General features: G+C 44.3%; 1 protein-coding gene across 2 annotated transcripts in view; it reads right to left on the bottom strand.

The window, feature by feature from the left end:
• LOC126455462 (uncharacterized) overlaps positions 1–14,243 on the bottom strand; it is a 252,901-nt gene extending 238,658 nt beyond the window's left edge. Inside the window, exon 1 of one of the 2 annotated variants that reach the window (XM_050091213.1) lies at positions 14,105–14,243. In XM_050091213.1, coding sequence (XP_049947170.1) covers positions 14,105–14,112 — 8 coding nt within the window. In that variant the 5' untranslated portion in view covers positions 14,113–14,243. The remainder of the gene's footprint in view (positions 1–14,104) is intronic. The other variant, XM_050091211.1, reaches the window with a different exon arrangement.
• Between the last annotated feature and the right edge of the window lie 1,889 nt (positions 14,244–16,132).

The following is a 16,132-nucleotide window of genomic DNA, read 5'->3' as shown; positions in this document are numbered from 1 at the left end:
ACGTTCAGTTTTGCTCAGCTGTTTGAAAATCAAATAACGTAAGGGGTTTACCAGCACAGTAATTCATTAATTTTTTTGAAAAACTGCTGCTAGAAGAGGAGCACGATCTTTCACATAATCTTTGTAGATTCTTACAGGTATCTCATCTGGAGCTGAAGCCTTTCCACTACTAGGCGATTGTAGTTGCTTTTTGTTCCGTCATCGGATAGGGTGAAGGAAAGCAAACTTACGTCTACAACATTTGCAAATTTAGAGAAGTATTTTGACGTTGTGAACTGGAATGGGGTCTTTGAAATATTGAAGGTCTCAGGGATAAAATACGAAGAGCGAAAAGTTATTTACAACTTTTACAGAAACCACTATGCCATTTTAAGAGATGAAAAAGAAGGAGTTGTTGAAAAGAAGCGAGATATGCTTGTAGCCTATCACGAATGCTGTTCAGTCTAACGGCTGAGCAAACTGTGAAGGAAAACAAAATCTGGGAAAGTAATTAGAGTTCTTCGAGAAGAAATAGAATGTCTGAGGCGTGCTGATGACATTCCAGTTCTATCAGAGATGTCAAAAGGATTTGGAAGAGCAGTTGAACGGAGTGAACAGTGTCTTGGAAACGGGTTATAAGATGAACATCAACGAAAGTAAAACAGAGATAATGGAATTTAGTCCAATTAAGTCACACAATGATGGAGCTATCAGACAAGCCAAAGGAAATAAGGTGCTAAAAGTAGTCGACGAGTTTTACTACTTGTGCAGTAAAGGAACTGATACTGGCCGCAGTAGAGAGGATATAAAATGCAGAATGACGACACCAAGAAAGGGGTTTCTGAAAAAGAGAAATCTGGTAAGAACTAATACAAATTTATGTGTTAGTTGTGAGGATGAGAATACAGATCAGATAATTAATAATATTTCACAGTAAACAGCATTAATTCCTCAAGCACTGTCTGGCGTGCGAACAATGGCATTGGTAGCTGAGGTCGTGCGTTTGCTAACTTTTTTGCGTTACCGTGTGCCTTGCAAGTTCCCAAAACAAAATATGGGACTTCTTGCGGTAAAATTGCCGTTAAGATTGACTTATGGTTCTGTTATTCTAGAACTTTATAATTTTCCATCAGATTGCGCACGAACCTCTGCCATGTCACACCGCTTACTTCATTGTTACAACTACTAAAATGAAAAAAAAAGACGTAGAGATTAATGAAATATATATTCAAGAACTCACATATGCACATAAATTATGAACAGACACTTACATATAAATAATAATTGTTGCTTGGCAGTATATTAATGAGCACGACGATACGCCTCTTTCAGTCTGCCTATGTTCAGTATGTAACAAAATGTCTGGAGCTGCGGAGCAATGACAAAACGCGTCTGTAAAGAATCAGCGCGAGAGGAGTCAGATCTGAAGTACAATGTTAAAACATTTGCTGTTTTTTCATCGCAACTACTTATTGTTTATCGATAGCGCTTCGTATCACGTCTTTGACAGCGCCAAAAAATTATATTATCGCTTTCGCGTGCAGATGAGCCCAGAAAGGTTCCTATAAAGGCGACGGCCGATTTCCTCTCCATTCTCCACTAATCCAAGCTTGCGCTCCGTCTCTGATAATTGGTTGGTTGATTTGGGGAAAGGGGACCAAACAGAGAGGTTATCGGTCCCATCTCATTAGGTAAGGATGGGAAAGGAAGACAGACGTGCCCTTTGAAAGGAACCATCCCGGCATTTGCCTGAAGCGATTTAAGGACATCACTGAAAACCTAAACCAGGACGGCCGGACGCGGGTTTTGAACCGTTGTCCTCCAGAATGCGAGACCAGTGTGCTAACCACTGCGCCACCTCGCTCGGTCGTCTCTAATGACCTCATTGTCAACGGGACGTTAAATATTAATCTCCTCCTCGTCCCAGTGAAGGAATTATGCCACAAGAAGGTCTCCGTGTGGTCGTACAGCCGTACGGATTGTAGGCGGCACAGAACATTTCACTAGGATGAAGAACAATAGTACTGATTACCTGGAAGAACGATATAAGCTTACCAGTTGGGTGGAAAGTAAAAATACGAAGGTCGTCCACAAAGTAAGTTCTGTTTCTATTTCTATCCGCGGCGGCGCTACGATCGCAGTTCCGAGCGGCAGTTACTCTAAATCAAGGAGAAGACGTGTACGCCATTTTCAGATCGCTGCTGCCGAGGTGTTCTTTGTAGTGCTTCTTTACAATGCCAGCCGTAATCGAATATAGCGCCGTGCCGCGCAATTTCTTAATGGTTTCCCCGTAACCATGGGGCATTGTTTGTTTGACTTCGTAGTAAGAAATCAATCAGCAAATTGCCTTTTCTGTCCCAAGAAACGGTGCACATGACTTTTCGAGGCTTCAGGATTTGCTCAGGCTCAACCTTCGTTGGGGATGAAGTGTGCCCCCATCCACTGAATGCCGATACCCAAGTTTCATCCCCTGTAACTACCCGAGAAAGAAAACAATCGCTTTCTTCGTTGTAAACTTACGGTTGTGCTTAATCAAATGGTTCAAATGGCTCTGAGCACTATGGGACTTAACATCTATGGTCATCAGTCCCCTAGAACTTAGAACTACTTAAACCTAACTAACCGAAGGGCAGCACACAACACCCAGTCATCAGACGGGAAGCGAGAACGCTACCGCACGACCACGAGCTGCGCACTGTGCTTAATCTTTTCTTGAATTGTGTGAACCAGTTCATCAGTAACCACAGACGGGCGTCCGCTTCGTTCTTCATCGTTCACTAGATCACGTCCTTCATTGAACAGTCTGACCCATCTTCTAACCATTGAATCACTCATAGCATTTTGTCCGTAAGCCACGCAGATTTGCCGATGAATTTCCTTTGTTTTAACTTTCTTTGCATTTAGAAAACGAATGACAGATCTGATTCCACACGCGGTGGCATTTTCAATTACGGTTGACACTATAAAGAAGCACTACAAAGCACACGTCGGCAGTAGCGATCTGAAAATGGCGCACATGTCTTGATAAGTCACAGTAACTGCCGCGCATGCTCGGAACTGCGATCGTAGCGCTGCCGCGGATATAAATAAAAACGGAACTTGCTTTGTGGACGACCCTCTATCTTCCTACAAAACATATGCGATCGAGTCGGGAAAGAAGACACTTGTCGTCCAGACGAAAAAGGAGAAACCACATGCCGAGGGCGAGAGATGACGCTTGGCTGCTGAGCGCCTTCCGACGCACAGTCAACGCAGGATGCCTAGTTCTGGTCACTACGAGGCACCCCTCGTGCACCGAGTACAAGATGCTACCTAGACGCTGCCACAAGTCTGCAGTGCATATTCCAACGCTCCGGTTGCAGCCTAACCACCGCAACAAAGAAAAATAAGAGATCACTGAGGTACAGTATCTATTCAAAAGTATCGGGACACCGTTATGTAATGCGGCACTGAACACAAGACATCATGAGAGGGGGATCCGCGAGTATGAAAAAATGATGGAGCATATTGTGCTGCCGGCCGGAGTGGCCGAACGGTTCTAGGCGCTACGGTCTGGAACCGCGCGACCGCTACGGTCGCAGGTTCGAATCCTGCCTCGGGCATGGATGTGTGTGATGTCCTTAGGTTAGTTAGGTTTAAGTAGTTCTAAGTTCTAGGGGACTGATCACCTGAGAAGTTAAGTCCGATAGCGCTCAGAGCCATTTGAACCATATTGTGGTGTAAGCAGAAAGCAGTAATAGCGGTGTCCGCCCCCGGGTAGCCGAGTACTCACTGCGACGGAATATCACACCTACCGGCCTGGGTTCGATTCCCGGCTGGGTCGGAGATTTTCTCCGCTCAGCGACTGGGTGTTGCGTTGTCCTTATCATCATCATTTCATCCCCATCAACAGGCAAGTCGCCGGAGTCCAAAGACTTGCACCAGGCAAACGGCCTACCCGACGGGAGGCCGTAGCCACACGGCATCTCCATTTTTAGTGATAGAAGAACCTGTTGGTCAGCAGAGACCAGTGACTTCGAACGTGGACTGGTCATTCTATGTCACATCAGCTACAGGTCCATCAGGGACATTTGAACCCTTCTAAAGCTGCCCGAGTCGGCTGTTGGTGGTGTGATTGTGAACTGGAAACGTGAACCAAAGGGCAAGCGGATCTCATCTACTGATGGACAGGGAGTGTCGGAGTGCAGCTAAAATAGTGGCTGAGCTTAGAGAGTTAAGAAGAATGGAGTGCAGTGGTCGAGAAGCCCCCGGATCGCGAAAAGCCACACATTTGTGTAGTCAGCGCTAAGCGACGCTTGAGATGGTGTGAAGAGAGATGCCACACACTACACACTGGATGACTGGAAACGTTTGATTTGGAGTAATGAATCACGCTATACCCTCTGGCAATCAGATGAAATGTTTTAGTTTGGCGAATGACTGGAAAACGTCACCTGCCATCACGTGTAGCGCCATCAGTGTAGTACCGAGGAGTTGGTGTTACGACATAGGGCAGATTTTCGTGGCTACGGTGTGATCCCCATATTGCGCTTAAGGAAACGCTGAATGTGGAAGGATACGAATACATTATACAGCATGTGAAGTACACCAGTGGCAAAAAGCATTCAATACCGTTACTGCGCGATAGTGATGGAAATGTTAGCGATGATGGTGCCACTAAAACGGAGTTACTAAATACAGTTTTCCGTAATTCCTTCGCGAAAGACGACGGAGTAAATACTCCAGAATTCGAAATCAGAACACCTATTAGCATGAGCGACATAATAGTGGATATCTTAGGTGATGCGAAACAACTCAAATCACTTAAGAAAGGCAAGTCTTCCGGTCCAGATGGTATACCAATCAGGTTCCTTTCAGAGTATGCAGACACAATAGCGCCTTTCTTAGCAATCATATACAACCGCTCGTTTGACGAAAGGTCTGTTCCTAAAGACTGGAAAGTAACACAGGTCATACCAATACTCAAGAAAGGAAATAGGAGTAACCCATTGAATTACATACCCATATCACTGACCTCAATTTGCAGTAGGATTTTTGAGCATATACTGTACTCGAACATTATGAATCACCTTGAAGAAAATGACTTATTGTATGCATAACCAACACGGATTCAGAAAATATCGTTCCTGTGCAACGCAGCTAGCTCTTTATTCCCATGGAGTAATTAGTGCTGTCGACAAGGGATCTCAGATCGATTCCATATTCCTAGATTTCCAGAAGGCTTCTGATATCGTTCCTCACAAGCGACTATTAATCAAATTGCGTGCATATGGAGTATTGTCTCAGTTGTGTGACTGGATTCGTGATTTCCTCTCAGAGAGGTCACAGTTCGTAGTGATAGACGGTAAATCATCGAGTAGAACAGAAGTGATATCCGGCGTTCCGCAAGGTAGTGTCATAGTCCTGCTGTTCCTGATTTACATAAATGATCTAGGTGATAATCTGAGCAGCTCTCTTATATTGTTTGGAGATGGTGCTGTAATTTATCGTCTAGTAAAATCAGCAGACGATCAATTCCAATTACAAAATGACCTAGAGAGAATTTCTGGATGGTGCGAAAAGTGGTAATTGGCACTAAACAAAGAAAAGTGCGAGGTCATCCACGTGGGTACTAAAAGAAATCCGAGAAATTTTGGGTATACGATAAATTGCACAAATCTAAGGGCTGTCAATTCGACTAAACACTTAGAAATTAAAATTACGAGCAACTTAAATTGGAAAGACCACATAGATAATACTGTGGGGAAGGCGAAACAAAGACTGCGCTTTGTTGGCAGAACACTAAGAAAATGCGACGAACCCACCAAAGAGACAGCCTATATTACACTTGTCCGTCCACTGCTGGAATAGTGCTGCGCGGTATGGGATCCTCACCAGGTAGGATTGACGGAGGACATCGAAAAAGTGCGTGTTATCGCGCAATAGGGGTGAAAGTGTCACTGATATGATACGCGAGTTGGGGTGGCTGTCACTGAAACAAAGGCGGTCTTCCTTGCGGTGAGATCTATTTATGAAATTTCAATTACCAGCTTTCTCTTCCGAATGCGAAAATATTTTGTTGAGACCCACCTACGTAAGGAGAAATGATCATCATAATAAAATAAGAGAAATCAAGCTCTAACGGAAAGAGTTAGCTGTCCCTTTTTCCCACGCGCCATTCGAGAGTGGAATGGTAGAAAAGTAGTATGAAAATGGTTTGATGAACCCTCTGTCAGGTACTTAAGTGTGAATTGCAGAGTAACCATGTAGATGTAGATGTAGATTATCTATTGCGTACAGTAAAGGAACAGTTGGGAGATGAAGTGGATTGGCCTGCCCAGCACCCGTTCTGAACCCAATCCAACATCTTTGAGGTGAGTCAGAATGTCGACTTCACGTCCAACATCACTACCTTCTCTAGTTTCGGTTCCTGAGCAGTAATGAGCTGCCATTCCGAAAACATTTAGAAACTTCATTGAAAGTACCCTCAGTAAAGAAAAAGTCTTTATAAAAGCGAAGGACTGACACAACCCACACTCGTATTATATTGGGGTGACAAAATTCATGGGATAACGATATGCACATATTCACTCCGCCCCGTTAGCTGAGTGGTCAGCGTGACGGATTGCCAGCCTACGGGCCCGATTTCGATTCGCGGCTGGGTCGGAGATTTTCTCCGCTCAGGGAGTGGGTGTTGTGTTGTCTTAATCATCATTCCGTCCCCATCCGGCGCGCAGGTCGCCCAATGTGGCGTCGAATGGAAAGAGACCTGCACCAAGGCGGCCGGACCTGCCCCTAGGGGCCTCCCGGCCAATGACGCCAAAAGCTCATTTCATTTTTTTCCCCACAAATGCAGATGGGAGTAGTATCGCGTACACAAGGTAGAAAAAGGGCAGTGCATTGGTGGAGCAGTCATCCGTGCTCAGGTGGTTCATGCGAAAAGGTTTCCGGCTTGATTATGGCCGTACCACGGGAATTAACAGACGTTGAACGTGGAATAGTAGTTGGAGCTAGATGCATCTGACATTACGTTTCGGAGCTCGTTAGGGAATTCAGTATTCACAGATCCACAGTGTCAAGAGTTTGCTGAGAGCACCATATTTCAGGCGTTACCTCTCACCACGGACAAAGCAATTGCCGATGGCCTTCGCTTAACGACCGAGAGAAGCGGCGTCATCATAAAGTTGTCAGTGCTAACAGACACGCAACACGGCGTGAAATAACCGCGGAAATCAATGGGGACGTACGACGAACGTATCCGTGCAGCGGAATTTGGCGCTGAGTCGCTATGGCAGCAGTGCTAATGGCACGACATCGCCTGCAGCGCCCTAGCTGGGTTCGTGGCCGTATCAGTTGGACTCTAGACGATTGGGAAAAGTCCCGATTTCAGCTGGTAAGAGCTGATGGTAGGGTTTCAGTGTGGCGCAGCGCCTACGAAGCAATGGAACCAAGTTGTCAACAAGACGCAGTGCAAGTTGGTAGTGGCTCTACAATGATGTGGGCTGTGTTTACATGCAATGGACTTGGTCCTCTGGTCCATCTAAACCGATCATTGACTGGTAATGGTTATTTTGGCTACTTGGAGACCATATGCAGCCATTCATGGGCTTCATGTTCCCAGACAACGATGGAATTTTTATGGACGACAATGCGCCTGGTTTGAAGCACATCCTAGACTATTCGAGCGAATGATTTGGCCACTCAGATAGCCCAACACGAGTCCCATCGAATATTTATGGGACGTAATCGAAAGGTCAATTCGTGCTCAAAATCCTACGTCGGCAACACTCTCGCAATTACGGACGTCTACAGAGGCAACATGGATCGATACTTCCGCAGGGGACTTCCAACGACTTGTTGAGTCCATGCCACGTCGAGTTCCTGCACCACGCCTTGTAAAAGAGTGGCCGACACGATATTAGGAGGTCTCCCGCGACTTGTGTCACTTCATCGTAATGTCAACCAATACGTGTCCAGAAAATTTTTATTAGATAGTGTAATTAGAGGCGGCACGGCAGCTCAGTTGGGTGAGTCTGGTGAACAGATTAGGCGTGGGCCTATTAAAAGAAATGCACTAGAATTCCCTGTACTGGTTTAGAAAAATCGTGAAAAAGCTGTGAGGATGTTCCAACGCTCTTGCTCCCGTCTGCAGGTCCCGTGTGCTAAGCGCCGTGCCTTCTTACTCAGCCCCCAGGTTCTTGACGGCTTCACAGACGATGCAGGCGAAGCAACAAGTTGGCACCTGCGCCTCAAGGGGATGCCTTGAGACGTAAAACAAGCGAAAGAAGCGAGACCCGGACCGGGTACAGTGATATACCGCCTCCACGAGAGGACTCGCTCATCGTCTGAGGATACAGTTTGCACCTGCTTGTCGTACAGCACGACACAAGTAGTCTAAAACAGCCATGTACGTTTCCTAATTATATAAATTCATAGAGCAAAAGGATTTCATAACCTAACGCCCTTACATGTACAATTCTCAACTATTGTGTGCTAATGACTAAAGTTCCGTAATATTTAATTAAAGCTCACTGTATTTTAATAATCATCGTAAATGAAAACTGAAACACAGGATGAACAAAAATTCACGCATTTGGCTGCCACAATGCGATTCCTTGCATAGTAACAGAACACAACCTGTGACAGAATTTCGTCCCGTTTATACTTCGGTAGAAAATTAATGTGGAAGAAAAACAATTCGCCAAGACTGTAATTTCATACACATATAGCCTCATTCAGTACTCCGTTGACCCGTACGTATATTGGGTGGCGTTTTGCGTTAGAATACTAGAGTTCGATTCCAGGTCTAGATCTATTTTTTTCTTAACCATTGTCCATCAATTACAGCGGATTTTATACAAAACACGTGCAATTATTTAATGCTACCACATCGCTCTTCTTATTACTCCGCTCTCAAAGAGATATTTTGCCTCCAAATATTTATCAGTTGTATTCCACGCACTACGTCCTACGTGATTTCCGGCCCATTGTCAGCAATGTTCCTTTTTCTTAAGTTACACCACTTCCCACAACGGAAAAAAAAATTGCCGATTCCCGGCCTCTCCTCCTTAGCCCATCCCTCCTTGTTTTATCCTAGGTACTTCTCCTGCAACACGCAAATTAAAATGTCTAAGTGTATTGTCTCGCACTACTATTTGAAACCAGTTTCCACTATCTCTTGTTGCCATTAGTTCAGTCGATTACTACCAACTGTCATGCTTATCCTTTTCGTGTCTATCACATTTCCTTAGGATATTATGTCACCAACAGGACTAGCAACGCGTTTTGCGAGCATGGGAATATTTCATTTCGAAAGAGCGTTGTTCCTCGGGCTTGGAGGGTGCGCGTAGCGGTTCCTCCATCATTGGCTTTCAAATCATGTTCCGAACAGGGTGTGCAGACGCAGACAGTACTGAGTCTAACACAGTGCGACATAAATCTGCCAGGCCGCGGTTTTCGTGCAATGATTACAAAAAGAAATTAAATACAGAAGAATGCCACTCTTCTCTGGTACGTGCTTTTGATGAGCCTGCAACTTCTAGCATCACTGTTGGAAACTGGTTTCATGAATTTTGAAGGGGTTGAGTTCAAAATGGTTCAAATGGCTCTAACCACTATGGGACTTAACATCTGAGGTCATCAATCCCCTAGACTTAGAACTACGTAAACCTAACTAACCTAAGAACATCACACACACCCATGCCCGAGGCAGGATTCGAACCTGCGATCGTAGCAGCCGCGTGGTTCCAGACTGAAGCGCCTAGAAACGCTCGGTCACCGCGGCCGACTAATGAGTTGGAGGTCTCTTGAAGATCTACCTCGTCCCGGTCACCCAGCAACGGCAGTGACCCAAGAAAACATTGTCACTGTGACGTAAAAGATCGAAGATGATCCTCATTTGGTGTTTTGTGCACTGAAGAAATCTTAAATATTGGACCAGCTGCGACACAGACTATCATTCACGATCATTTAGGCTTAACCAAGAGACGTTCCCGTTGGGTGCCACATTCCCTGACAGAAGCTCAACAACACACAAGAATGGATAGGTGTCGCTTTGTGCTTGCAAACATCAGCAAAAGGGCGGTCCAAACGCACATAAAATATCTTCACAATTGACGAAAGATGAGTGTACCATTATAACCCCGAAAAGAAGAGGCAGTCTTCAGTGTCGCGATTTCCAGGTGAGTAACCACCCACGAAAGTTCAGAGAAATAGTAGTTTTGGAAAGAAGGTGGTGACCACTTTCTTCACCAACATGGGTCATTTAACCCTTGTTATCATGCTGCAAGCTATTACCACATGGAGATAACAGCAAACTCGAAGAGCGGGCACCTTCTTCTGCTTGACCGTGATACCTCAGCAGCCTCATCTGCCAGAACAATGGACTTGTTTGCAGAAGGAAAAAGTGCGAGTGTTACCGTACTCACCCTATTCACCTGGCTTGGCTGCGTGTAACTTCCTCCTGTTCCCATTGACAAAGGAAAAAAATTCTGGACAGCGTTTTCATATTATGAAGAGGCTATCGTAACACACAATAGTGCCCTAATTTTGGATTGAGACAAAGGAAGGAAAACTGTACAAGTGCTCATAAAGACTATTTTCAAAAGTTGTAACAGTTATATTATAAATATTTTTTTTTCAAATTTTTGCTAAAAACATTGGTATAAGAAACTTCCTGGCAGATTAAAACTGTGTACTGGCAGAAGTAAAGCTGTGAGGACGCGTCGTGAGTCGTGTTTGGGTAGCTCAGATGGTAGTGCACTTGCCTGCGTAAGGCAAGTGTCCCGAGTTCGAGTCTCGGTCCGGCACACAGTTTTAATCTGCCACGAAGTTTTATATCAGCGCACACTCCTGCACTTGCCTGCGTAAGGCAAGTGTCCCGAGTTCGAGTCTCGGTCCGGCACACAGTTTTAATCTGCCACGAAGTTTTATATCAGCGCACACTCCACTGCAGAGTGAAAATCTTATTTGGTATAAGCCTCGTATGTATGTTTAGCATCTCCACAGTGACAAGTTTTGTAGTTATTTCTGTCCTATGACGTTTGACTGGCTTCAACTGCTTATTACGCTTCATAAATTGTTCTGACATGTCCGATCAATAATTGTTGTGTTCAACGTTAAAGAAAATTGTAGTTGTAGGATGCGTATCGTTTCAGAATGTATTCTACAGCATAATTGGATAGATCAAAATTAAGAAATTAAAAAACCTAAACCCCGAATCGAACTCTCCAACTCAAGGATCCTAACGCAAAATTCTACCAACTACACTAAATGTGAAAAACGGATGAACAGTACTGAATGAAGATATCTGTCGTACATGGAATTACATTGTTCCCAAATTCACTTTCTCTGAAGTCGAATTTCTACCGAAAATACGAACAGAACAAAATTTCGTTAGACCTTTCTATAGTGTTAGTGAGCAAGGCATTGCGCTGCGGCGAATGTCTGTGCGAATTTGGTTCATCCTGTAGACTCTAATTTATGTGCGTTTCAAGTAGTACTTCTGAAAGTAGTGGCAAGGATTTTGTCTCATGCGATTTTACTGATTCTTATTGATTAGAACCATTAAATTTCAAAAATAGCAGTCCAAGAATCAGGCAACCGTCGCTTATTTTCGATGGTTGCCGGAGAGAGTTTCGAAGCTATACAAATTCAGATTGCTGGTACTCAAATCGTTGCAGAAATCTACGATCAGTTAGTGATCATATTCAGTATTCCAGAATGAATCTCTTCCCTCTGCAACACTGTTTTGTAACTTACCTGTAGATTAAAACTATACGCTGGAACCCTCGGACGGAGTCCCTGTCCGCCACAGTGTTTTAATCTGCCAGGAATAGTTTTATTCGGCATTATTTTTTAGTACTTACCATCGTTTCTCGATGATCTCACTAATTTTCAACGTAGCGCGGAAACTGAATGTTAGATTCTTTGCGGCACAGCTGCAACAGTCTGCTTTTCAAGGAAACTTGATTTTTGGGCATAACGCAGATTAGCAGGCGAAAATACATTGAAAATTTTGTATTACTCAATACTTTTTCGGAATATTTTGTTCCTTGCGAATGATGAATTCATCCATAAACATCAATACATATCATAGGAAATTGATTTTATAATAAAAATTTACAATTACTAAAAGTTCTCATGATCATAGAAACCGATGCTGCCGTATTGCAGAAGCTGAAACATATGAAAATACTATTTACCTTCGAGGTTATTCGAACTAGTGTCCTGCATCAGGTGCAACCTTCATCACCTGTTGCGAGCTGTAAGGTTTTAATATCTGCTATATTCGCTATATGATTTCAGCTGCAAAACAATGCACATGCAAGTGTAGATTACACCGTATTATTATAGTAAGCTTTTATTGATCAAGTTTTATCGAGTTTCCGACACTGGGTGATGCAGTGTACCACACTACTTTTTGAGGTAATCGTTCAGTTGCTATGAAGAACTGCATATTCATTTCCAACTAACTGCCAACCAAACATCAACTTCTTGGTGCGACAGTCAATTGACAATCACTGTCGCACTTGTTCATGGTTGTCAAAGCATTGTTTCGCAGGTATTGTATTCTACGCTGGACACATATAAAGTTCACAAAAATGAATTAAGCATGTCCTGTGCTGTTTGACTACGTTATTGTGAATGATAATAAAGCCTTCATTTAACTTCTCACGCGTCTCACAGCTAGATCTGAAAGGTGTCGTAGTATATACGAGAGGAGCGAACTGCAATCTTTCAGTAGGAGTACATTTCTGTTGTCATTCGATAGAAAAATTTAAGGTTAGAATGAGACCGGTGTTTACAGAGAGTAAGCAGTCGCTTCGAAGAAAAAAAAGCTTCCTATGGCCTTGGTATGACATTGTAATATCATTATCGCTAAAGCTTTCTGTCAAAGAAAAATCAAGTCCGCTTTAAATCCTATGCTGAAGACCAAAAAAGTAGGAAAGACTGCAATTTCCCCTCCTTTAATTTCCTACTCCGTTCGCACACACGTATCCTATTCCAAGTCTCTAGCAGAACTACAGATAATTATTGTTGTGAGTGCCTGTTGCGTAGTGTGTGTTAAGTACAATATTGCGGTGTGCACCTCTCGTTTTTATTCCTAATAAAATAATATAATGATAAACTAAGGATGAAAGTAGAGCTTTGCAATATTTTATGAAACAATATGAAGTATGGAATTGATTATTGGATTATTTCATCTTAATAATATGATTTACCATCTTGCTTCAAAGTTTTAAATTTAACTGTACCAGAAAGCTTTCCCTCTTCTTCTTCTGCTTTCTCTCTCTCTCTTGCTTCCTCTCTCTCTCTCTCTCTCTCTCTCTCTCTCTCTCTCTCTCTCTCTCTCTCTCTTTCATTTTTCCTTTACACGCTTTACGCAACAAAGTCTTTTATTGCTGTAGAACAGGAGGTCTGAGAATATGTTACCTCGTCAAGGAACAGAGTGTCGTAAAATTTTATAATGACAGTACCAATAGAAAGTGGGTGATCTGGAACATTCGAGTGTTAAGACTTTGTTAATTCCACATGCTGATCGAAAATCAACGAGAAAACGCAGTTGCTAATTAATTTCCTCACACACGCGTTAGAATATTCACCCAGCTCAAGTTAAAAGTTTCAAGCAGTGTGAGAAATACGTTACTTTTCCTGATGTTAGTGAAACAACCACCACAGCTGTGTTGATACACGTTTATTAAGTCACGACCGATTTCGTTGAAAAGAACATCGCCAACTTACGTTGCGAACGATCTTGATAAGAAATCATCACAGAGGTTTGCCAGTATCATGATCAAGAAGTCAATCATCTTACGTAACATTAAAGGGAAACTCTAAAGCATGACTGTCACATAAAAACTCCGTCGACCGCCTGGAATAAGCAAACCGAGCAGTCAGTGCAAGCAACATGGCATGCTGTGTACGCCAAACCTGTCATGACAAGATAAGTGTATGTCACTTCAGCTGTGATGGTTTCTTATCAGTATAAACAAGATCAGCTGTGGAGCTCAAGACGATCGAAATTGTGTAATTTATATCATTACAGCGTTTTTGTTATATGAGCACAGTGGCGGCTCTTTAAAAATATGACGAGTTTTCCGGTGGTGGCGCTGCGTGGCGCGGCTCTGCGCTGAGCGTCGCCTACCTGTTCATAGCCGTGCGCTCACAGCGGGTAGCAGCGACAGTGGTAGCAGTGGTATGGGCAGTGCGCGCCGCTCGGAGTCCAGCAGACCAGTGAGGGAGCAGCGGCCGCCGCCTCCGCCTTCCAGCGGCTACGCCAGCGCCGCCTCCGCCCCCGCGGCCGCTCCAGAAAATCGTTACGGGGCGGCCGCCGCCCACATCCGCCTCCGCCGCCGCCGGGCGAGTCCACCTCCTCGCCGGGGGCGCAGGACACCGCACAGCTGGTGGGCACAATCGATTACCCCCGTGACAAGTTCACCCTGGTCAGTGCCTCTGCTGGAATGTTCATGCGCACAACGGCGCAACGCTCTATACGACGTTTTTTTTTTCACACAAAGGGCACTCAGAAGGCTTTTCTCGTGAATTCATGGGCCGTTTGCTCCACACTTCAGTAGTTGTTATCGTCCAGGCGTTTTTCTCGATGTGCCAGCAGGGAGAGGGGAGGGGGGGGGGGGGGATGGGCCGCTGCAAAGAAAAGGGAACGCTGTGAGGTGGGGTTCCTGATATAAAACCAGCCGCTGTGGTCGAGCGGTTCTAGGCGCTTCAGTCCAGAACCGCGCTGCTGCTACGGTCGCAGGTTCGAATCCTGTCTCGGGCATGGATGTGTCTGATGTTCTTAGGTTAGTTAGGTTTAAGTATCGGGTGATCAAAAAGTCAGTATAAATTTGAAAACTGAATAAATCACGGAATAATGTAGATAGAGAGGTACAAATTGACACACATGCTTGGAATGACATGGGGTTTTATTAGAACCAAAAAAATACAAACGTTCAAAAATTGTCCGACAGATGGCGCTTCATCTGATCAGAATAGCAATAATTAGCATAACAAAGTAAGACAAAGCAAAGATGATGTTCTTTTCAGGAAATGCTCAATATGTCCACCGTCATTCCTCAACAATAACTGTAGTCGAGGAATAATGTTGTGAACAGCACTGTAAAATGTAGACTTTCACGGCCGGAAATATCATGTCCGTTATAATTATCCGGGCTGTTATGCCGTGGTCGGTTGATGAATTCTGTGTCAATTCCCAACGTTTCGTCTCCGACTGCGGGAGACATCTTCAAGGGGGTCCGTAGCTCGATGGAAGGTCCAACACACCCACTGGCTCGCTACTACAGTCATTAGCGAGCCAGTGGGTGTGTTGGACCTTCCATCGAGCTACGGACCCCCTTGAAGATGTCTCCCGCAGTCGGAGACGAAACGTTGGGAATTGACACAGAATTCATCAACCGACCACGGCATAACAGCCCGGATAATTATAACGGACACAGCACCGTAAAGCATGTCCGGAGTTATGGTGAGGCACTGGCGTCGGATGTTGTCTTTCAGCATCCCTAGAGATGTCGGTCGATCACGATACACTTGCGGATCTGGGAGGCCAACCAAGCATGACGAAAGTGGCGGCTGAGCACACGATCATCACCAAACGACGCGCGCAAGAGATCTTTCACGCGTCTAGCAATACTTTGTTTTATTTTTGGTTCTAATAAAACCCTATGTCATTCCAAGCATGTGTGTCAAATTTTACCTCTATATCTACATTATTCCGTGGTTTATTATGTTTTCAAATTTATACTGACTTTTTGATCACCCGGTAGTTCTAAGTCTATGAGACTGACGACCTCAGATGTTAAGTCCCATACTGCTTTCAACCTGATATACTTTGTCTGTCGCTGTAGCTACTGCTTATGACGTCGGCATGTGTACCTGAACTATACTGGTGTCCAAAATTAAAGCAACAAACGGAAATTTTACAAGGTTTCGTTTATTTTGCCACAAAACAGTATAAAAAGATGACAATAAAGTAAAAACAATGTAAAAATGAAATGATCGTATGGCATTTATTACCCGGGCAATCCCCTTCGGGGTTCGGTCGCCGTATTGCAAGTCTTATTAGTTGACGCCACTTCGGTGATTTGCGTGTCAATGATGATGAAGGACACACAACACCCAGTCCCCAGCCGAGAATCGAACCCGGGCCCCCTTATGT

The sequence above is a fragment of the Schistocerca serialis genome, chromosome 2 (genome assembly GCF_023864345.2).
Source record: "Schistocerca serialis cubense isolate TAMUIC-IGC-003099 chromosome 2, iqSchSeri2.2, whole genome shotgun sequence".
NCBI classification, from domain to species: Eukaryota; Metazoa; Arthropoda; class Insecta; order Orthoptera; family Acrididae; genus Schistocerca; species Schistocerca serialis.
The sequence above is the reverse complement of the archived record's forward strand: the minus strand, read 5'-3'. Positions and strand labels throughout refer to the sequence as shown.